The sequence below is a fragment of the Pagrus pagrus genome (assembly GCF_965226575.1).
Source record: "Pagrus pagrus genome assembly, chromosome: 22".
Taxonomy (NCBI): domain Eukaryota; kingdom Metazoa; phylum Chordata; class Actinopteri; order Spariformes; family Sparidae; genus Pagrus; species Pagrus pagrus.
The window spans coordinates 6,397,356-6,420,812 of record NC_140204.1 but is presented as its reverse complement, the minus strand read 5'-3'; the positions used below and the strand labels follow the sequence as shown (position 1 = coordinate 6,420,812).

At 40.2% G+C, this 23,457-nt stretch overlaps 2 protein-coding genes across 2 annotated transcripts; both read right to left on the bottom strand.

Moving 5' to 3' along the window:
- Positions 1–67: 67 nt before the first annotated feature.
- On the bottom strand, positions 68–5,338 carry LOC311251896 (cerebellin-1). The gene is made up of 4 exons (XM_084344558.1): positions 5,157–5,338; positions 2,364–3,021; positions 812–931; positions 68–665 (listed from the first exon to the last, which is right to left on the bottom strand). The coding sequence occupies exons 2-4, from the start codon at positions 2,649–2,651 to the stop codon at positions 468–470; spliced, it is 606 nt and encodes a 201-aa protein (XP_084200684.1). The 5' UTR covers positions 2,652–3,021; positions 5,157–5,338; the 3' UTR covers positions 68–467.
- Positions 5,339–5,806: 468 nt separating this feature from the next.
- LOC311251878 (uncharacterized protein) lies at positions 5,807–23,457 on the bottom strand. The gene is given in 18 exon segments (XM_084344526.1): positions 5,807–6,509; positions 7,002–7,124; positions 7,313–7,377; positions 7,485–7,511; positions 7,608–7,755; positions 8,321–8,554; positions 8,651–8,746; positions 8,841–9,240; positions 9,242–9,550; positions 10,290–10,354; positions 19,763–20,137; positions 20,217–20,339; positions 20,746–20,810; positions 21,431–21,457; positions 21,711–21,858; positions 21,981–22,214; positions 22,685–22,780; positions 23,396–23,457. Coding segments are annotated over 17 exon segments (2,901 nt in total). The 5' UTR covers positions 22,745–22,780; positions 23,396–23,457; the 3' UTR covers positions 5,807–6,107.

Genomic DNA, 23,457 nt, shown 5'->3' with positions numbered 1-23,457 from the left:
AATACACAGACACGATGCTTCAGGACATTTTCCTTCATCTGTCTTTCTAGATAGATGGATGAGAGACTTGACACAATATTTGTCTTTATTGCCACCAAGATGTGCTGCTCTGTTTTTCATGCATTAATGGAAAAAAAAAACCCCAAACCTCCTGACAGGTTGACACTTGGTGTAAGCAAGCATAGACGACACATTACAATATGAAGTAATAGTGAAAAGCCGTGAAGTTGCAATGGAAATGGAAATTACATTCAGGATTATTTGGCGCAGAGTGAATTCTCAGTTTCATATGAAGATGCATCAAAGCAGTTTGTTGTCTTTCCCGACTTCGGTGTGTATCCATTGATGCTTCCTCCTTTCTGTCATAAAACACTCGCCCCAAAACAATCTCTGTACTTTACCCTTCCCTCCCCTCCATACCCTCGACTATGACAAGAACATAAGATCCCATCCTACCTCGACCTAACCTACAAGGGGAACACCAGAAACCCGGAGAAAGTGGAGTACTTCCACCCTCCCATCAGGTTCCCCCTCTCCAGTTTGAGGTAAGCCTTGTCCCCTCGCTCCATCATCACCAGGCCGGCATTGGTGGCAGCTTCTCTGGTCACGTCCTGATCACCTGCGAAGGCGGAAATCACTGGCCAGCCGTTGAGAACCAAACTCACCTGAGAAGGACAGGTGAGAAGATAGAGTGGAAGGAAGAGTGGGGATAGTAGAGGACATTAGCAAGGAACGAATGGTCATAATGATCATAAAAAAAGCCAGATGAAGGAACGACTGTTGACCTATTCCTTTAAGCTGCTGTCCTTACTTGTATCGTCTGCCGGTTGTAAACTTTGACGACGTGAAAGCTGAAACTGTAGACTCCTTTTCTCGGGGCCACGAAGATACTCCTCGCTGGATCGAAATGGCTGCCAACATTTACTAGGATCTAAGAAGAGAAGGAGATAAAAGAGCAAGAATTAATGTTACAAACAGGTCCCTCAACCAAGCTACTAATGATGCGTTGAATTTTTTGGGAAAGTTTGATTAAATAATCTGTGATTTTTTGGACATTTTTCTGATCTTGAACGATGAAACTGTTGCCTGCTTTTACAAAAATGGTTCCTGTTTGTCCAGTTTGTGACACATGACACCGACTCCAGGTGATAAACCAGACATGATGAATGATTGTTGGTCACGTCTTGTTAAAGTATCATTTACTTGAGTAGTTTCCTTCACAGCTCTGAGAAAATGTCATTCGTTTCTCAGCGTCGTCGCTCAGTATCGTTATTGTGCAACTCTTTCGTTGCCCTCAGAGAAACACTGATTACGGCGTGTCATGTGCAGCGTAGTGTTTGTGGCGTGAGAGCCTCCACAATGAGTGACACACGCTGACAGTGACTCATAATGTTGTTGATGAAAATCTTTTGTCTATAATAGAATAACTTGACAACTATTAAATGGATTGCAGTGAAATCTGCTGCAGACGTTCATGTAACCCTCAGACTTAACCTCTCCTCTGCTGCCATCATCAGCTCAGAATTTATACCTGTTTAATACCTTGTTTAAGACCAAATGCCTGCAAAACTAATGGTTCCCATGATTAGTAGATATTGGTATGCTAACAAGCTCGACAAGATAACTATCACCCTTGCTTAACATCACAGCCTGCCAGAGCTGTGACTGTACACTCTGAAGTGAAGAAACACAGGTGATGAAATCGACGGAAACACACACAATAGCCTCACTGTTTGCACATAGTACAAACAAAATACTACAAAAGTAGATGGACACCTCTGTCCTGGTAGGTATTCATGGTTAAACTATGCTCCTTAGTTCCAGTAAAGAGAAATCTTAATATCTTAGCTTCTGACCCGTTTCAGAGCTGCCCAAAGTGGTGATCATGGGACAAAGTTGGCCCCCGTGAGGTACATTTTGTAGCTTCATAGCTCTAGTTTGCATCTTAACAGTACTATACAAGACGTGCTTTCTTTTGGTGCGTTGACCACAATTAGTTTTCAGTTTTGAGCCCTCCAAGGGAAAGAAAATTCACAGAGGAAAAGGGGTAACAACACTGAAACAATGACAGAACAACGACAACGAGAAAACAAGACATATACGCAGATATGATGGCCAAATATATAGACAACAGACAGAATAGATAGGTTATGTGTGTGAGTATGTTTGCACATTTGTATGAGAAGCAGTGACATTCAGTGATATCAGGAGTGAGGCGTATGAGCGGCAGAGAGAGGCCTTTTGTGCCCGATGTTGTGGTATGAACATGTTTCACAATGTGGACCGGCAAACCTCTTACCTTTTGCTTCTGAGATGCTTTTGCAACCGATCTACACGTCTACACATGTACGACTGAAACCCACCTGGTCAAAGTAGATGGTCATGGTGCGGTTGCTCATCTCCGAGGGTTCGTGGTTGGTGTTGCGGATGGCTGAAAACGCCACCCGACCGGTTCCCGACCTCACCGACATGCCCAGAGCGTTTCCCGATGGCTCCGCAGAAGGAGTGGAGTCGCACACCACCAGACACTTTCCCTCCAACACGATTGGCTCGGTGTCATTCTGGCATCTGACCGCTGAGGGCGCCCAAAGGACGAGAAACAGCAGTCCAATGAAAAGGTAGAGCAAAGAGGGAGTAGATGGCCAGGGCATAGCTCCAAATGAGGATGAGCTTTGAGTTTTATGGGCTTTGTTGGTGTTTTTGACAGTATGACCACCACAAATCTTCAACAAGACTGTAGTTTCTTGGACTACACCTCACTTTAGCAACAGGATCATGATTTCACTTCAACCAAGGATTTCTTGGATCTCATCGGAGGCTCTGCCAGAACTGGGCGTAGATGGACTTGTTATGACTTTAAGTTGGCACCGAGATGGCAGCGTCCCATAACAGCAAGCAGGAAGTCCTTATATGGACAGTATAGGTGGATGTTTTCCTCACGCCACAGAGACAATGGCCGTCAGCCAGCTGGGCGTCACCACAGGAATCCAAACTGGTTTGGAGGCCGTCAAAGCTTCAGTCCTGTTCGAGGAAGAACAAAACAAGACACAGTTGTGCATCTGAAAAAAGTATCTTTAAATATAATACATGAAAACAATGACTTTCCTGAACCTGTGTACTTTAGAGACACTTTGTGGTGTTTTGTTTATCATTTCAGAGGATTGAATCATCTTTGACGAGCTCGGAATGAGACTCAAAAATCAACTTCCTTACAAAGTGGACCTGTAAAAGGTGCATTACGTAAAAAATGGCTACCTGTTGAATTCATAATCAAAACAAATAGGGGGTAGCATATAGCTAGACTAACCGCGAACTCCTGCTAACTGTAGCTGTCGTTAGCTGGTAAGCTCAGTTAGCCGTGCAGCTAGCAGTCTAGACTGGTTGCTCCAAGCACCTGGAAAGTGTGGGTCTTACTGCCAGCACAGGAGCTTTGGACCAGGACAGGTTGGGTTTAGCTGATTCGAATGCTAAATTCAGTATCTCTGCAACACAACACATAGACAACAAAAATCCTACATATTGCATCTTTAAGTGTCTTATTTGATGTTGGATTAGGCTTGATTGAATTAAAGGGGACAGTTAGGCCTTGGAGGTATATACTCTACTGAGTTTAAGTGTTGTTGCTGTTTTTTCTTGCTCTTGTCACATGAATCTTTGATTACATTATGTAATATATGTACAGTTATTAGCATTTTTAAAGTTTTATCGAGTCTTTATCAAAAGCTGCCAGATATGCAGTTTTTGGGGCGATGCAAATACTGATACGAGGAAGTAAAAAATTCTATATTAATATATCGGCCGATAAAGACACATTTTTTGTGGTGATCCCTGCAAAAATATGTAACGGAGGCAGGATATTTTATAGTTTAAAAAGTGTTTTATGATCCAAAATGACATCTGTGACTTGTAATTTAACAATTATAAATCAGCCCAAGCATCGTTTTCTTTAAAACCAAGACGTTTCATATTGGTCGATATCAACAGCACATATACCAATGTACTAGGCCAACGTCGGTCAACAGCCTTGCTGCAAAATTTCCTTTTGTAGGGGCGATAAAGATCCTTATTTCACTGTACTATAGGGATTCGTGACATTGGATTTTTCTGATTGCGACATGCCGATATTTCTTCTCATTTTGGGCAACTGCCGATGTCGATATATACACTTATATGCACAGATTTTTTTCCCACCTAATTGCAGAGAACATCAATTCTCTCCATCAGTGGAACGACATATTATTATGCGTACTCTCAATGGTTTGCATCGTGTGAACATAAGTGAAGTGTCATTTTATGGGCTTGTCATATTGACAGTGATTGGGGAAGGTTCATCTTGGCAGATGCCCATGTGTTGTTTGAAGCCTTCAGGTGATACAGGAGATGTGCAGATATTATCATGGATACCTAAAAAAATCCCATGACAAAATAAATGACAATGAAGACCAATTGTTTATGATTTTTCAACCTGTCTATATGGTTTTTTTTAACTTAAATCAGAATATACTCTGCTAAAATCAATGCAATCAATGCGCCTTCAGTGCTCAAACAGACAATACTGTCATATGAAATGCAAAAAAAAGCTGACACTGGCGAGAGGAAAATGATTAATGCTGAAGGAGAAAATAAATAGAAGAAGTGATGAGGTAATGTTTTGGCCGGGATGCGTCCCGCGTGAGTAATGCCAGCTGGACGCAGGAGGAGGAGGGGGGCCAGCGGACTATCACAATCCCACCACCGAGAGGCCATCTGTGGGTAAACACTCCCACTCCTTCTCCCTCCTGCACGTTTCCAATTAAATGCCCGTCTCTGCAGTCTGCACACTCCTTTACTCAAACACACATGAACACTCTCTCACACACACACACACACACACACACACACACACACACACACTATAAATAGATATTACAACACCAGCTGAAGCATTAAGATCAGTAAACACTAATTACCACTCTTCACGGCTGCAGGAGAGCGTCAGCTTTCAAATAAATGCTCAAACTTACTTAGTTTAGTGAAACATTACTAATGAAATCTGACATTAATGAGTCTCAACAACAACAGTAAGCAGTACACACATTTTCACCAAAACGAACCCTCACAACATTCATACATGACGTGAGGTTTTGTTTAAAAATAGTGCATGAAAAGACACTTACCTGGCTCGGCAGCGGCACACAGAAACCAGCTTTCTTCAGTAAAGTTAGAGCATCCCGAGAGCCGACAGTAGTTGGTTCCCCGTCACCTTCAGCTCTATCTATGATCATCTCCCTCTCTTTTCCCCTTCTCTCTCTCTCTCTCTCTCTCTCTGAATGTCTCTCTCTTCCAGGGAACCCCCCCTGTTCGAGCAGACGTTTAATCACATCACGAGTGTTGCGGCCCTTCTGTTCTCGCGGCTCCTCAGCCCCCTACTGTCCCTGTCCCCCCTCTTGCCTCCTCGTCTCTTTTAGCGCGGATATTACACAACGTAAAGGCAAAGACACAGTTCGGTATGTATTTATATATGTAATATTATTTCACAGGGACAGTTGTGTTTGACCAGCAGGTTCAGCTGATCAAAGTCCGTCCCAGAAAGCCCCGACTTTCATGGTGTGTCAGGTTTCGAAAACTTAAACTCTTCGTATGCAGATGATGTGTTAATCTTGGTTGAAGGCTCTGATCTGGATGAATAATTACACCCACCTTACCCATATCCAGCAGCCTCTCAAGATAAAAAAAAAAAACATAAGAAGAGACGAATACAAATTTCCCTCTAAATGGGCGAGAATATAAAAACATTTCTCAGTTTATATTTTTCAAAAAACAGGCTTTTATTTTCACTTTCACAGTTTGTATCTCACATTATCTCACAACACATTATTTAGGCTATGCAATAGCATTTTATACACATTCATACACACATGTTAGACAGTTAGAAACAGTTAGAAACTGTAAAAACAATTCATGTTGTCAGAAAGGTTAAGCGCCTCACTGACATCTTTAAGGCAGACAGAAATAACTCATGAATCTCGGCCTGTTGCAGGTCAATGTTGATCAACTGTTACAGTACAATGTGCGTTAAACCAAAATAGGTTCAAAAATGTTCTTGAATATCGCTCTACATCATGCTTTCACACGTCTGACTCGATGGTAACGTCCTGTCCTTCTTCGACTCTTCCCTCAACAGGACAGATCATCAGTGGCGCCGTGTTCTTCCCATTATCTGGCACACAGGGGTTAAAGTACGGGTAGAGAGCCTCCGTGAACCCACACCCGCTGTAAGTGTAGATATGAGTCTTTGCTTCAGCGTTGTAGAAGGACACCAACCCTTCCTCGTAGTCCAGGAAGACGCCGACCTTCTGAGGAGTTTCCCGGAGGTGCAGGGCGACGGATGGGCTGGTGCAGGCGCTGAGACTGCCGCCTTTACGCCGGCAGATCGCCCAGTAGCCGCTGTCAGGACGCACCGTGATGGCGCCCTTCCTGTTGATGGACTCCCTGGCCACGCCCAGATCCCAGTCTGTTTTATCTCCAACCTGAGGAAACACAAGGCACAGAACACAGTCAGAGAGGAAACAACAGAACAAGAAAAAAACAAAAATACATGTCTTTTCAATTTATTTGCTCGGGTTTTCTAATATTTTTAAGCTTTTTTTGTCATCTAGAAGTCATAAAATAAAATAATTAGTTTTGTGTTATCTTTCAGCTTTTCCTGTGTAATATCATATTAAATAAAATGCTTCTTCAGTTAAAAAATAAAGTTAAAACAAAAAAGTAAACTTGTGTATTAAAACCAATGTCAATTAGTGTTCTTTACTTTCCTTCTGTCTTTGCTACTGAATGAAAAAAAAGTGTATTTTTGGCCCATTTGTGACTCCATATTTGTGTCTTGCACTGGTTAACACAGTGTGACTGGTTGTACACAGATTAACTGTATGTAACCAGTCTGAAAATGCTGCTGCATGTCTGGTTTGTTTCAGTGTGCTGCTAGCTCAAAGCGCGTCTTCTTCGTCTTTCTGAGCTCGTACCTCAACCTCCCAGTAGTGTCTCCCAGAGGCGAAGCTTTGTTTCCCCAACACGCAGACGCAGGAGTCGAAACGCTGAGGGTTGTCGGGGAGTGGGGCCTTCTTCTTCTGGCTGGTGATGCTCACCTGAGGATCAATAAAATCATTGTTATCTTCATCATAATAAACATCAGCCTGATTAGCAAGATTACTGTCATCATTGCATGCATTTTTAGCTTCACTATGAGCCCTGATTCTTACTTCCACAAGTGCAACACAACATGTTAGAAACCCAAACTAAGTCTGTCACCAGCGATCATGTAATCAGACAATACCTTCTTTCTGTCTGGAGACAGGACCAGCCAGCCTGAAGCCGTCTCAGGATCCAGAGTGACGTCGACTGCAGACACAAAGAAGGGAAACAGTGAGTCAGGTGATAACAAAAGGTAATAACCAACTTAAAGCAGGTTATTTGAATCAACACTGGATGTATGACTGTAAACATACCTGCATATTGATTCATCTTGTCTGCTTCTGCAAACAAAGAGAAGAAAACGGTTATTTTCATGCACTGATGTTCACAATAATCTCCAGAAGTCGATTATCATTTGCTGCCAAAAGATATCTGACCTTCTGCAGACAGTTTGTCAGCAAGTTCCTGGCAGACGTCCACAAGCTGCAGGACGGCTCTCCTCACCGTCCTCATGCAGTTATCAGAGTGCACCGCGACCTCAGACCACTCTCTGGTGGAGGGGAGTTTACTCAGAGACGGGAAACTCTACAACAGGGAAGACACGTGGGTGATTTATCTGTATAGCACCTTTAACTACAGAAGCCCTGAGGGGCAAGTGAAGACTTTCTTTTTCTTGGTGATACATTTTGTAAGTTTGATCTAAATGATTTTGCCAAGATAATATTTCTAAGTTTCTTAATTTCCTTCATGTGTGAAGCCAAGAGGAAAGAATATTTTTTATTTTTTGTAGAATTATTGTTATTTATTTATTTATTTATTTTTTCTTTTTTAATTTGTCAAAAAAAGTTTAAGTTTTAATTTTTAAGAGAATTTTTTAGTTTTTGTGTGAGATTTTCTGTTAAGAAATTTTTAAAAATGTGTGTAAATAAGCAAATTAAATAAACTCGTCTCTGTCTCTGCTTTTAGACCTGTAAGATTTCTGCAAATTTCTCAAAAAAAAAAAGATTTTTCAATCATCCAGATGATGAAGTGAGTGAGAACGGTAAAATGAGCATTTGTCTGGTTAAAAACAGAGATATAAAGCACGTATAGACGTCCAACAAGGAAGTAAACTAAATGCAGAAATGCAGATGCAGTTCAGGTATCTAACCTGCAGGAGGTGAAGAGGGTTCAGACTGAGCTCCAGGTGCTGCAGCTCGCTGCTCTTCGTGTGCAGCTCGTTGATTTCCTGCTCCAGCTCGTTGAGCAGCTCCTCGGCTCTCCTCTCTGCTTCGTCCTGCGTCTCCTTGAGCTCCTTGACCAGCTCGCCCTGCTGCCTCTCAATGGCGTTTATCAGCATGGTGCAGACCTGAGCGCTGCTCTGCATCTCTCTCTCTGTGACCTTCTGTCGATGTAAACAACAGAGCGTGGACATTTAGGGGAAAAAACGGCCAGGTGACTCTTTCTTTAACGTGCCTCTGTGCAACAATGACAATCTTACTTTGCTCAGACACACAGATTTTTTGATCTGCTTCATTTTTCTCAGTCTGGCTTGGATCATCTGTTGGATGTCGGCCTGCGTTCCCATCAAATTAGCCTGTGAAATGTCAAAACAATACAACATTTTAATATAACGTGCAGGAAAATGCACAAAAAACAGAAGTTGCTTCATAAAATAAACTCTTCCTCACCTTGATCCTCTTGCTCTCTTTCTCCATGGGGACGCTCTCGTGGTGTTTATGATCCCTCTCTGTACATTTCACACACACAGGCGTCTGATCTCTCTTGCAGAACATCGTCAGCGGCTTGTTGTGCTTCCTGCACAGGTGATTGCTGGGAAACGTGGCCGGATCCGTCAGCCGGTGTCTCTGCAGCGCTGGATCTCTCTGGTGTGCCGTGAGGTGAAGCTCACAGTAGGAGGTCTGGCACACGAGGCACGACTTGACAGATGTTGACTTGTCTCCTTGGCAGATATCGCAGGGGACCTCTTCACCCTCGAAAAGTTGCTCCTCTGGTTTTGGTAGGTCCGACGGAGGCCTTTCAATTTGAGTTAAATCCAAAATTAATTCAAATGTGTTGCTCTTTTTTATATGGTGTGAAACAAAACAGATTAAAAACAAACCTTTCCAACAATCGAACCATCTCCTCGAATGCTCGGTTGATCCTGAGTTCTGGGCGCTCTCTGAACGTCTCTTTGCACAGCGGACACTCCGGCTTGTCCTTTGTGTCCCAGTAGCCTTCGATGCAGTCCAGGCAAAAGTTGTGTGCACATGGGATGGAGACGGGGTCGACGTAAGTGTCCAGACAGATGCAGCACCTGACCTGGACCTCAAATGGCACGAAGGCCACGTCTCTGACTGAGAAAAAACACCTTTCATTACTTAACTGTGCACGAAAACAGCTCAGCAAACATTCATTTGGACTTAAAAATGTGCAGGGAATCTTTTTAGTATATATATATAATACTTCGTATTGTAATGCTTGTTTCTATATTTCTATATATTTCTTATATGTTTTAATTGTATTATATACAATTTTGACATGCATAGTGTTTAGTTGACCTTATATAAGTATTTTTAAACACATCGAGTCCACGGCCGTCGTATATGAAATGTACTCTATTAGACAGTAAGTAGATTAATGTGACCACTAAAAGTTGCTATAAGATAAGTTTAAAGACAAGCTTAAATAATAAATAATGATAATATAAAAGTTTACAAATAAAAATGAACAAGAATAATACTTAAATAATAAAAACACTTTTTCACCAATTAAAAAGAAAGAATCAAAATGGTGGGACTGAAATGTGGCACAGATTTTTAGACTTTTATTTTGAAGAAACCAACCTTCACAAATCACAGACAAAACAAGTGCTCTATAATTATACGTAAAATAAAAGCTGTCTCACCTGTTTGTGTTGTCATGTCGAGTGCACTGATCATCCTCACAGATGCAGGAGTTTAAATACTCACAGACTCTGTAGCGGGATAGTCAGCTCCTCCCCTGCAGGGTTTATGTAACTGTCCCTACATCCGTCACACATTCTGGTATTTCTGGTTCTTCAGCTTCGAACTCTGGTGTCTGTTGTGAAGAAATTTACCCAGAGGTCTCAGATGTTGCAACTTCCATTAGGTTGGTACTTAGCATTAGGTTGGGTGTCAGCTGCAGACTGAGCTACCAGGAAAGGTGCAAGTTCATCGTTGCACTGTACAATAAAAATAAAACTCAAGAGACATGTTGAACAGGTTCTGATGGGTCGTTGCTTTCTCTCTCTCTTTCACAAAAACGAAAGCAGCAGAGTGCGTTGGCGTCTACGCCAAGGATGACATAGCATGAGTATCCAGATCTGCATCAAAAGTTAATGGTGTCTATTCTGGCCCTCCATCCAAGTTTGGTGGAGATCCGTTCTGGAGTGTTTGTGCAATTCTGCTGAATGACCAACCAACCGACAACTGGACGAGGGTGAAAATGAAAAATGATGGCTGAAAAATAATGTAAAAACGCAAACATTTTGTTTATTTGTTGATCAATCTTCAAGTTCAAGACTTAAAGTGGCAGTAAACAACTTTCTGCTTTAGCTTTTCATCGTGCAGTAAATGTCGATTGCTAGATGCAATGGCTACAGAATAACGACGCCATCTGTGTTTCCCTATATATCTCCCTTTCATTATAATCTCTCTGCCTCCAGGCACAAGACTCACAGGAAGATAAAGGTGCATGCATGGCACCATTTCTATCTGCATTCACATATCCAGTGGAGACTAAACACATGAATAAACTCATGTTTTGTCCTGTGTTGTTGGTAGTTTGGACTCTGAGGGAAACAGAGGGAGAAACAGTGTTGTTTTTGTGACAGCGGTGCCAACGACAATACCAATTGGAAACGCTGTGGTTGAGAAAGATGTCCATTTCCACTAAAAAGTAAAAGTACCAATACTGCAATATACAAATTCTCAACTAGAAATAAAAGCCATGCCATAGAAATTACACTCAAATGAAAAGATTACCAGCAAAGTGTAATGACAGCATCAAAAGAAAAGTAATCATAATTCAGAAAGAATAGCTATGTTGTACTTGGTCAACACGTTATCATGCCCAACTCGTCAAATACGACTTTTTGGTCAATGGCCTAAAGCTTTAAAATATGAAATCAGCAATAATATGTCATATTCAACGCCCAGTTAGAAACAAAGCTTGCTGACAAACAGTACAAAGAGCACGAAGAAGCATGAAAACACTTTGTGTTTATGAACTGTGTATAATTAACTGTATATTTCTTCTATTTGTGTTATTTGGTTATGCAATCCTGTTTTGTACAATGACAAATAAATCCCCTTGAACTTCTCACGAAATACACAGCTCAGTTTTCCCCACACTTTTTTACTCTGCCAGCATCAATGGCCAGAGGGAAATTTGAAAGTTACAGGCTCTCAATGGTGCAATTTAAGATTATGGCTGTATTTATATTGCATCTCATCTAAAACACTTCACAATTTTTGCACCTCATTCACCTATTCACACACATTTACACACCAATGGGATGAAACAAGACGTAACTAAAAGATTAAAAGCCAAGCTTTTGTTTAATTTTCGTTTTGAAGGTTGCGCTGTAAAGATAAAGCCCACAAATACAAATAAGATGCATGCGTGAGTGCGTAAATCACAAAGGTGAAAGTTTACAATTGCACTGTACAAAGAAACTTAAACCTCAAGAGACATGTTGTTTAACAGGTTCTGAAGGGTCGTTATGCTTTATCACAAAAATGAAACCAGCAGAGTGCGTTGGCTGCTACACCGAGGATGACGGAAGGAGCGTATCATATTACAAGATTTACCAGCTTTGTCTAAGTGTCCTGTTACTGCAGCTCTTTCACAAAGACAAACCTGTACTGCAAAGTTTAAGTTCCTTGAAGTGGCAGTAGACAACTTTTTGCTTTAGCTTTTCATCATGAAGTAAATGTTGACTGCACGATGTAATGGCTACAGAATTACAAAATCATCAGTTTACTTTTCCTTTACTAGTTTTACCATGCTGAGTCGAGCCGAGTCGGGCCCGCAATGTAACCTCTCCAGATTAGGGCCAAGATAATGCGTTTTTTATCACCGAATAGCTACTTTTGGTAGCGGTGACTCTTCGGAGACTGTGACAGTTTACTCCATAGTTGGCCACAACTTTTACTGTTACTCAAGACATGCATGGCATTAGTTATAGACAAACCTTCGAGGAGGGCTACCACGCCAAGTCAAACCAAGTAGAGTCAGGCCGGTATTTGGGTAGAGCCATACAATACCCAATCGAAGAAAGTGTTTTCTTCACTCAGCTTCTGCAAGCTTAAAGAAAAACCCCACCTGAATCAACCGGCAAGTGTGATGATCAAACCAGGAAACATTTAGCTTCTGATTCATAATCACGCCGTAAGTAATTTCACCATATTCTTGACAATAGACAATGGGGCCAGGAATCAAACCTGTTTTATGAAAAATCATCGAACACAAACTGAGAAAAGTTCCCCTTTATAAAACAGGCAGGTCTCTGATTAAAAGATCAACTGAAGAAGAGAAAAAACAAAATCAATTTAAGCAGCACAGCATTCATGTTAAATGATGTTTTGCCTCGTCATCAGGCGGTACCATTCTGTAGCACTGACCTAATTGACCTCCTTCTCTCACCCAACAGATAATCGGTTTCATTAACAGACCTGATTTCTTGATGGTTTATGAATACGTTAATAGCTGGCCTGACTGGCTTGATGGAAGGCTTAACACTCGGGTGGACACGCTAATTTGCACCCCTCGCTAGGTGCAATAATATAACGTGTATTAGAGTTAAGGCTGCTGGTTTTCTTAATATTTCTCCAGCCGTCCATGCGGCGCTAAGTTTGCAAAAGACTGAAGTAAAAACTATTTTAAAAAGTAAGCACCGTAACATTGTCAGAGGCTCCAGAAAAAAACAATGTGCCTAATCCAGAATGTTGTTGATTAAGACTTTTTAAAACAAGTTCAACGTCCATCTTGTTTTTTGTCAACATCTGACCTTTCCTAAGCAACTCACAGTCATTGATTATATATTATCTGAGGTGTTTTTCTGTGAAAAACAGGTAAGTAAATAGAGAGCAAGAAAATCGAAAGGTTACCTAAATCATAACAGCGGACAGTGAAGCAAAAGTTCCTTCAGATAGATATGTTATCCATTGAACGTGTACAACATAAGTAGCTTGCCCCCAGAGAAAGACACTTCTTGGGTTTTCTTGACAAATCAACGTGATGGCATAACCGCATTCGCTACGGACCCTGAAATTCACAAACAAGATGTGAGTGATACCACTGAAAAGCTGAGAAACTCCCCTTTACACGAGTTTTTAAAGCATATGGATAGGAGTAACGGTCCAAGAGTAATTAAAGATTTTTGAACGATAGCTGTTTGTAGCTGCCAGCATCTGTCTGGTTCTTTGAACATTAACCAGAATGTGGGAATTAATTTAAACTTGTGTGCGCAAATGAATCAAAACCACACATTTTAGCCTCATATTGGCTCTTAAATAAAATTGCAGAGGATTAACGAAGTCATTAAGATTAACTCTTTGGGGAACTGTTTATGCTGGACCAAAGTGGGGACCGAACACGGAGCGACGTTGACTTCCCGAAAGTCACGCTTCCTGACAAAAATGAGGTCACCTAGATTGTAAATGCATTTAACCGGTTTTGAGTCTGAGAAAATGTTCACAGCTCAAAGAAAAACTCCACCTCTGTCTCTCTGTCAACTAAACATGCGAAATGTCCTGCAGCTGTCATGTCATTACGGTTAAATAGACTACTTCCTTCAGTAGGTGATTGACACATTTTGTTTTTATGGATAATGAGCTCTGTTGAAGTCAGTTGTTTGCTCTAACCACGGACTCTGGTAGAACCGGCTGCTATGCCTCACGGAGAACACCTGCCAAAATAATGCCATGGCAAACATTAGAGTCCTACCTCATTACTGAGAAAGCCAGATTCGGTATGCAGTCAGGTGTAAGCAGATGGAAATAAACCAACCAAACCATATAACTTAGAGAAGAAAGAGAGACCGACTGCTTGGTATGCCTGCAACTAACAATTATTTTCATTATTGATTAATCTGCCAAATATTTTCCCGATTAATCATTTCGTATACAAAAAAAAAAGGAAATTATGACAAATGTGATGTCTTTAAATAGCTTCTTCTGTTTAACCAACAGTCCAAAACCCAAAAAACTCTCCATTTACTGTACATAAATGACAAAGATAAGCAGCAAATCCTCACATTTAACAAGCTGGAACCAGCGGGAATTCTCTGGGATTGGTTTAATTAGTATTAGTTGTTGCTATTGCGACATTTCTTTCTTTCTGGAGGTTCTCAGCTTCCTGGAGGTACTGACATATTGGCAGCTCCGGTGGTATGAGAAACCTTCATGAGTCATGTCCCTTTGTCTGTCTTACCAAAAATAGGAACACGAAACATGAATTAATTAAAAACACAGGATATGATTATATGTTGTACCAAAGAGCTAATTGTTTCTTGTTTGTTTTAGATCCTTTTTCTTTTCTTGTCTAGTGAATTAAACTTTCATAGAATACGTCTTTTTAAAGAAACAATAGCTTTGGACTTGATGAGACAGAGAAAAATGTTGTAATTGAAAACCAGGGTCCAGAATCATCAAATCTCAACATTTTGTATGGCAAAAGTTTTACATTACCACTACAAAGTCAAAGAAAGTGCTTTTCACCATGTGCTCAGTCGCAGGCTAAGGAAGCGTTCATACTGACATGGTCCAACGTGGGGTAACACCGACTTTAACCTAGGGCTTGCTGGCCTCGCTCCAGAGCAGTTAAAGTGTGGGGTTTGTGGGGTAATCCCCGGAAAATCAATGAAATGGGGGGCTAAGAGGTGCCGGTGTGAAACGGGGCAAAAGTCAACAGGAAGTAGTAAGTAAGACAACATTTTAAAATGTTGAGCAGCTTCAAAGCACTTGTGTCTCTGGGTGTGTCCTTAACCCAGGGCTAGGAGAAGCACAGTGTGACTCATATAGCTCTGGGCGGAGGTTAACAGTGGGTTGACAATCTGTATGTGAAAAGGGGCTTAATTATTCCTGTGCCCTAGGCTAAGAATCTGCAGTGTGAGAGGCTCCAAAGATTTGGTGGACGGATTAAAGAAGCACAGAACTTTCATTCAGGAAACTTCTTTTAAAGAGAAAATAAAAAGTTATTTTAACTTACCGATATAGTGAAGTAACTCCCCGTATGTAACGTAAGTAGCTTAGTTGATTGGGTGCATTAGAGCTCGACTTCCCGGTTACGAAAATACCCCGATCTTCCTTGCTGAATGCCGGCTAACTTGAATGGGGATAAAATAATTTAATCGTCCGGCTCTTCTGGACTTTCCAAATTTTATCATACCGAATGGCTTTAAGTCTCTCCTAAAGGATCTGGTAAATAGGACTCTATAAGTTAAAGTGTTACTTTTTGAATGTATATTTGTTTTTCTTTATTTTAGAAAGTTCTGGAAACTACATGTTTATGCATCTTAACTGGGTTTCTCGTACACTCTTTTGTAGCGTGACAGTTGTCTTCGTCAGTTTCTGTTGTTGTAAGGTCTTTTCATGCCTACTTATTTTGAAAGAGATCCTAATCTCAACGTGATCTTGTACCTGCTTGAATTAAAAACAATGAAAATGACGTGAATGACTTCCTTGAATCCTGCAGTGTTTTACCTCCAGGACAAACGAGTCTATTAATGGACTGACTGATGTTGCAGCTTTTTGCAACTCCACCTTACTGATGTTTAAATCTGTTGCCTCACACAAAAGAAAAAAAATGACATTGTAAAGTGGAATTTGTCTTCTTTGAGTAGATGTGGTGAGTCAAAGAACATCAACTGTAGTTGTGTCCATTTTTTACATGCAATTATCTTTTTAACTGCATTTTGATGATTTTTATTTGTCCTTTATTTAACCAGGTAAAAGTCAGGATTAATATCTACATCAGTTTTGTGTTAAAATGAACATATTTCTTTGGGAAAAACCGCAACACAGAGATTACAGAGTTAAGATCAGGACAAAGTCCTTCCTTAAGTGAAAAGTACAGTGTGTACTGTGCGATTGCATCAAAAACCGGTGAGACAACTTCTATCTAGATAAGAGAGCTATATGTTTTAACCCTGTTCTGAGGTCAGAGTGCAGATTATTATAGTTTTATTTAATGAAAATTAACATTTTCATCATTCAACAAAATCCTTTTGGGCTTTAGCAAATATCAGCTGTGGAAGAATCTTTTACTTAAACATACTAGGAGGAGTTTTTTAACTCGTTCTGGAACAGTCCAAATTTTAAAACCGATGCCTTTTCTTGGCCTACGTAAGACCATCAGTCCTAATGCCTGACACAGATCGCAACTTCATAAACAGTGGTGTCATAAGATTCAAAGTTTTTCAGTTTTTCAACCATTTTAGGAACGTCTCTTCAAAAAATAGACATTTTTTAAACAGAAAAATGCACACCGGGAAACCACAAGGGAGTACATACAGTACATAACGTATGGTGGGTTTGTTTGTAATGGAAGTGACAGATGTAACATAGTGATTTTAACCCAAATCACAATGTTTTCCTAAACCTAACCAAGCAGTTGTCTTGCCTTAACCCTATCCAAATTGTGACAACGAAGGTTACGGTACATGTAGGTTGCGTTGTAGTTTAGGGAAAGGTGATATATGTAACTTGGAAGATGCTGACAAATGATCTATTTGGTCGTTGACGTACGAGGACAGGTTGGCTGGTAAGCAACTCTGAGAGGACACACTACCTCATATAGATAAACACATAGTAAACGTAGCCCCCACCCCCCAAAACCGATGTCATCGTCCATCGTGGTGTGTCACTGTGGACACATTCGGCAGACATCACTCACCCCTCTGATACTGAAGATAAAGTTAAACAGACTCAGGTGCAGATGCTTTGCATTCATGACTAAGGAGCAGGGCAGCTTTTGTTACAGGCTCACTCATATTTCCTCCAGATTGTCATCAAATAAACAACACATTTGTGAAACAGACTATTCCCACCCGCATTGACAGTACTGATTGTTGTGTCTGTACCATATCATTGTCCAGTTGTTGTCACTGTGCATTGTCATTGTGCAATTTGATCCTGGTGTTTGTGACGCTGCAGTGTTTCAACAGAGTGTTCTCGCAGATTAAGATGTGCAGATGTACAGTAAGTCCTGAACAGGATTAAAGCAATTCACAATCAATCACAGGTTTCTTCTTACGTACATTTTATGCTCTCTATGTATTTATATTTCTCTTTCTCTGTTTGAATTTCTTCATCAACTGGAAGTCAGTGTTGTATTTTGTAAAACCATGTTAACCATTTCACTCTCTATCCATGTCCAAGTGACAACTCTTACCAGGTTCAATTTTTTTGGTCATTTTAGACATCTTTTGAACTTCAATTACAGGTGTCAAAAGGACAGCTTCTTGAGGGTCAAAATGAATGTTTTTATGACGTCTTACTTCGACTCACTTCAGCAAAAGTCACAACTTTGTGGGATCGCAGACAGTGGAAGCAAACCTCAAGCCTTGGTTGGCCATTTTGGTCTGGACCTAAATATCTCCTCTTCTCTCCTTTTTGTGGTTTTCAGTGAAATATCTCTACAACCATTGGATGCGTTATAATAATACATTATAATGCGTTATAATAAATAACATCTTGTCCCTTTGCTTTAAGCGCTTTCTGTGCCATCATCAGGTCAGTCCTACTTTGGATTATTACCAAATACCTGCAAAACTAAAAACTTTCCCATCAGCCTCAGCTGCACTTTGTGCCATCCCTCGAGACACGCCCCCAACATGACTAAAAATAGAAGCATATTTATAGTGCTGTATATTTGTGCTTTATACCTCATAAGTGATGCCAGCTTGGACTCTTCTCCTGGTCAGCCAAGATACAATCGGTGCATCCCAATTCAGGATCTCATGAGGCATGTCCTATTTCAAAGTCTCCTTCAAATGCAGCCTTCTTTTGTCCAAATTTTTTATAACTGCCTTGTCAGTTTGCAGCCACAGTCTGTTGTGTGTGCATTGACTGAACCTGGAATACCTGCAGAACAACTGTGGAACATGAGAACCAAAGGAGGTCCAGATGAGGAGGCGCAGTCAAATGAAATCTTAACATTTTTTTAATTCTTTACCTGCCACAAGTGATTTGGAAATGACACCAAACACACTACTGAGTTGGGTAAGAGCTCAGTGTTGACAGGAGATGCTTTGTCTCCTAATGCAGTAAATCATGAAATACTGACGCAATGATCAGCGTCAATTCAATGTGTGTTGATACCGCACAGCTGGTTCCTGACCTCACCCACATACTCAGAGCGTAAGCTAAAGGCTGAGCAGAGGGAGAGCAGTCGCAAAGCTTCAGGGACGTTCCCTTTAAGTGGCTGATGTATTCTTTAATTAAACACGCCACCTGGCGAGTGTTTTGATGCAAAGCAGCTTCAGTTCAGTCATGGTGGACGCAGTTGAAAGGGAATCCTGTCACTTTTATATCACTTCAAGGTAACGTCTATTAATAAAAACTATGCCATCAGACACTTCAGTCTGATAACAAACCTTTAAATAAGGGCATTAAGGCTGCATTTAGATCTTCATTGATGGATTTTTTGCCAAAACAAACTAAATAAAGAAACACTTTTTGAAAAAATGGTAAGATTATGAATAATAATTGTTACATTAACGACAAAAAAAGTCAAAGCAAAAGGTAAAAAAAAAATCATAAATAGGAATTAGGTTAAAATGATTACCTTTTATCTCAGATTATGACTTTTATCACATAATTTGGACTTTATCTCATGATTCTGAATTACTGAATAAACTAAATAAACAATCTGTCCTTAAAGGACTACACAATATAGTTTCACTTTATCTATATTTGGCGGACCCTGCCACCTGTCTAGTTTCAAACAGTGTTCTGGGGACCTTATTTTCCTCCAAGAACAGCTTGTTTATTCACTTCTGGAAAAAATAGATATTTTTGAGTTTGTTTTAGTACCTCATTAATATTGTAAATTTTAAAATGGAGAATTTCTTCTCCAAGACTACATTGTACCCCTTTAAGTATGAGAAAGAAAAAAACAAAAAACAAGTTATTTTATGAAGTTTATTTATTTGCTGCAATAGGTCATGCTCACTCATAGAAATAGTACTTGAGTAAAACTTGTTAAAGTATCTAATTTTAAATGTACTTAAATTAAGTATCAGTATGTACAGTATACTGTATACTATCAAAGTCTTTTTTTATTTTTTAATCTAAATGCCAAATGTGCTGCTTTGCTCTGATGCAGCATGTAATCTGCAAAGTAACTAGTAACTAAAGTTATCACATAAATGTAGTGGAGTAAAAGTACAATATTTAGATTGGAATTGTATGTTCCTGTCGATCCACAAAAAAAGCTTTACACAAATGTTTTCACATACAGACTTAATTGACTTTTATATTACATACATACATTTTAATTTTCTCCAGACCTCTTCCGAAGAAAATGCATAACAGATAAGAAAATGAGCATGACTTGTTGAACACGTCTCCATTCAAATATCCACTGTCTCTTCAGCAAACTCAAGCTCAACAGGACAGATGATTAACGGAGTGGTGTTCTTCCCGTTGTCATGAAGACAGGGGTTTAAGTATGGATAAAGAGCCTCGGTGAAGGTGCACCCGCTGTAAGTATAAATATGAGTCTTTGCTTCAGCGTTGTAGAAGGACACCGACCCTTCCTCATAGTCCAGGAAGAGGCCTACTTTCTGAGGGGTTTGCTGGAGGTGGAGGGTAACGGAGGGGCCGGCGCAGGCATGGAGACTGCCGCCTTTACGCCGGCAGATCGCCCAGTAGCCGCTGTCAGGACGCACCGTGATGGCCCCCTTCCTGTTGATGGACTCCCTGGCCACGCCCAGATCCCAGTCTGTTTTATCTCCAACCTAAAACACATCACAAAGAATGAAGAATTAGTTACAATTCCAGTTATGTGTTTATGTAACTGGAGGTCTGATTTCCTACCTGAACCACCCAGTAGGATCTTCCAGAGGTGAAGCTTTGTTTCCCCAGAACGGAGACGCAGGAGTCGAACCTGCGGGGGTCGTCGGGGACAGCAAGCTTCCTCTGCTGGCTGCCGAGGCTCACCTGTGGAACAAGAAATCTGATTTTGAGAGCAAGTTACGCAAACAAAATATCAGAGCTAGACATTCTGTCAGGCAAAACAACAACATGTGAAACACAAACATTTATCTGTTTTTAGATTAATAGAACAGGCTTCAAATGATTGTACTGTACTATAACTTGGAGATGGCTCGGTCTGAAGGCATACAAGATGGTGTCATCAGCGTAAAAATGTATATCAAGTGCTGAGATGGAAAATATACATTTATATATGGAGTAAATAGCAGTGAGCCTAAAATTGATCCTTGAGAAATGCCTTTATCAACCTCTTGGAGACTAGTTGAAACCATCAGCAGCAAAAGTTTAAATTCTCACCAGGATGAAATACCAGGGAGTTGTATATTTCAGCGATCATACCGCCACATTTTACCTGTTTTCCATCTGGGGAAAGAATCAGCCACGCTGCAGCTGTTGCAGGATCCAGAGTCACGTCCACTGGAGAGGAACAGAATAAATGAGCCCAGAGTTCACAGATTTTAAGGAACAATTTACACAAAAAGAGAACATTGAAGCCTCATTTAACACATGTACATGTGGCCTGTCTGTTCCTGTTGTTGTAATTTAACAATCACAGCTCCATGTCAGCCTTTTCAAAAAGAAAAGTGTAATTTGCCAGTGTCCTGATTTGCTCCAAACAGAGCTAAAAATGTATTCCAACAATATTGTCGAGCATAATTCAAGGGTCTGAAAGCCCTGAATTAAATTATTTGCTTATTCTGGTAGCATGCTGAATATTTGACTGAAATAACACAAACTGAGAAGAAGGCCAGTACTGCATTTTTGGAAACCTAGAGGACTAAAAAAAACACAATCAAAGGGAAAATGTATTCACATCAGTTTTGTAATTGAAAAATCACACTTGTTTTCTCTTTTCCTGTAGTGGTTTATGATAAAGACAATAGGGAAATCAGATTTGTGTGCAATTTCTGCACAATTTCAGTTTTTTTTTAAATTACGATTTTGTTTATTTTATTTCTTTTTCTAAGAAATATAAAGATCAGATTCAATTCAAGGTGAAGTTATTTACACTATAAAGTTCATATCCATACACATACCTGCATACTGCTTCATCATGCTAATTTCTACAAAAGAAAAGAAAAATAATTGTTGTCAGTTGTTCATTTTATTTTGTGTACCAAGATTGCTCCCGACCAATACTGGATTTTCGGAGCCAAAGCTGATATCGATATTAGGGAAAATTCCGATATCGATGCATTGGCACAATATTCTTTTGACAAGGAAATTTGAGTATTTGAACCACACAACCACCTTCAAGAGTTAATGTTAGAGGCAAAACTACAGCTTCAAACTAATATCACGACTGTAGTTACCGACCTTCTGAAGACAGTTTATTTTCAAGTTCATGGCAGAGATCCAACGCTTTAGAGAAAGCTCTCCTCACTGTTTCTATGCAGTTGTTTGAATCGACTCTGACGTTGGTCCAGTCCCTGGTGGACAGTTGAGCACTCAGAGAGGGAACAGTCTGCAGAAAACCAGGACGACAGTGACAAGACATTGCTTAAAGGAACAAAACAGATTCTTCCAAATCAAGGATCGTGCCTGACTACTGAATAAATTCAGTCAAATGTATCATGTGTGCAGAACCCTTATGAGATGGAGAGGGTCCTTGGTGTGCTCCAGCTGCTGCAGCTCACTGCGTCTCCTCTGCAGTTCACCGATTTCCTGTCCAAGCTCTTTGAGAAGCTCGTCGGCTTTCCTCTCAGCTGCTTCCTGCTTCTTCTCGATCTCATCGATGAGCAAAGTCTGGTTTCTCTCAAGGGTACTCGTCACCATGGTGAAAACCTGAACACTTTTCTGTATCTTTCTTTCTTTAATAACCTGCGGATATCCACAAATCATTTGGAAAAAGACACACATGGTAGTGTTTACGCGTTAATCATTGTGAAAGGGTTTATTTCAACCAAAACCATGTTTTCCTCAACCTAACAAAGTATTTTATTTCCCTTAACCTAACCAAACAGTAACAAAAAAATGTAAAGACATAGCAAATAAAAAGTGAACTTATTGTAAAAATATTAAGCAAACACTATAATAACATATTTGAAGCATGATACAATCCTGTAGTCCTATACACACTTCACCCAACCACAATAGCTCGCTCCAGATGTCTGTCAATATTTTCAGTAATTGTAGTTAAAAAGAACAGTTTTATTCCAGGGACAAAAGAGTCACAACCCGAACCCAAACAAGACCTAGAGTTTGGAGCCGTGCTAGTGGCTCTGTGCTACATAGCGCAGTGAAGCTTTAAGCTAAATACTTACACATGAATAAAGGTTTGAAACACTTACTCTGCTCAAGTCCACTGAAGCCTTGATCTCGTCAAACTTTCTGATTCTGGCCTGGATCATCTTTTGAAATTCTGTTTCAGACTTCTTCCTCTGACACTGTAAAGGTTAAATATGGACACAAATACATAATCAAGAACACTGTAATGCAACTGTTTGAACTGCAAAGTACATTTAAATAATTTGCACAGACAGATGTTGTGGCAGACTCAGCAGCATGCATCTTCAGTTGTACCGAATGATAGCTCCCTTTAGGTAAGAAATAGATACTTCCATTTCAAATGATGAAACAGTCATACTTCTATGTGTCCTTCACATTGGCATGGATGTTAAGCAATACAACCACTTCAGGGTGCCGATCAGAGTTTTGCAGACCTCCAATTTTCCTTTGCCACCATCCAACTCACATTTAGTTCCCGTCCAATCTCTTTCCAGCTGCTCTGTAGTAACTGTTTGTCTCTGTGCCAAAACCTCGGAACATCTCCATGTATGTTTGTTGCGACCAAAGAAGGTATCTTCAGCAAAAACATGATTTTTTTCTAACCCTAACCAAGTGGTCCCTGTGCCTAAACCTAACCAGAACATAAGCACAGTGTTGTCATGAAATAAAATTAAAAACTAAACCAAAAGAAATGTAAGGTTGTAACTTAAAGAGATGTAAAGTTTATTGTTTAAATGTAACATTCATTATTATCAAATTTCCCTTTTCCTCACCTTGATCCTCCTGCTCTCATGCTCCAGGGGGACAATCTCATGATTTTTGTGGTCCCTCTCTA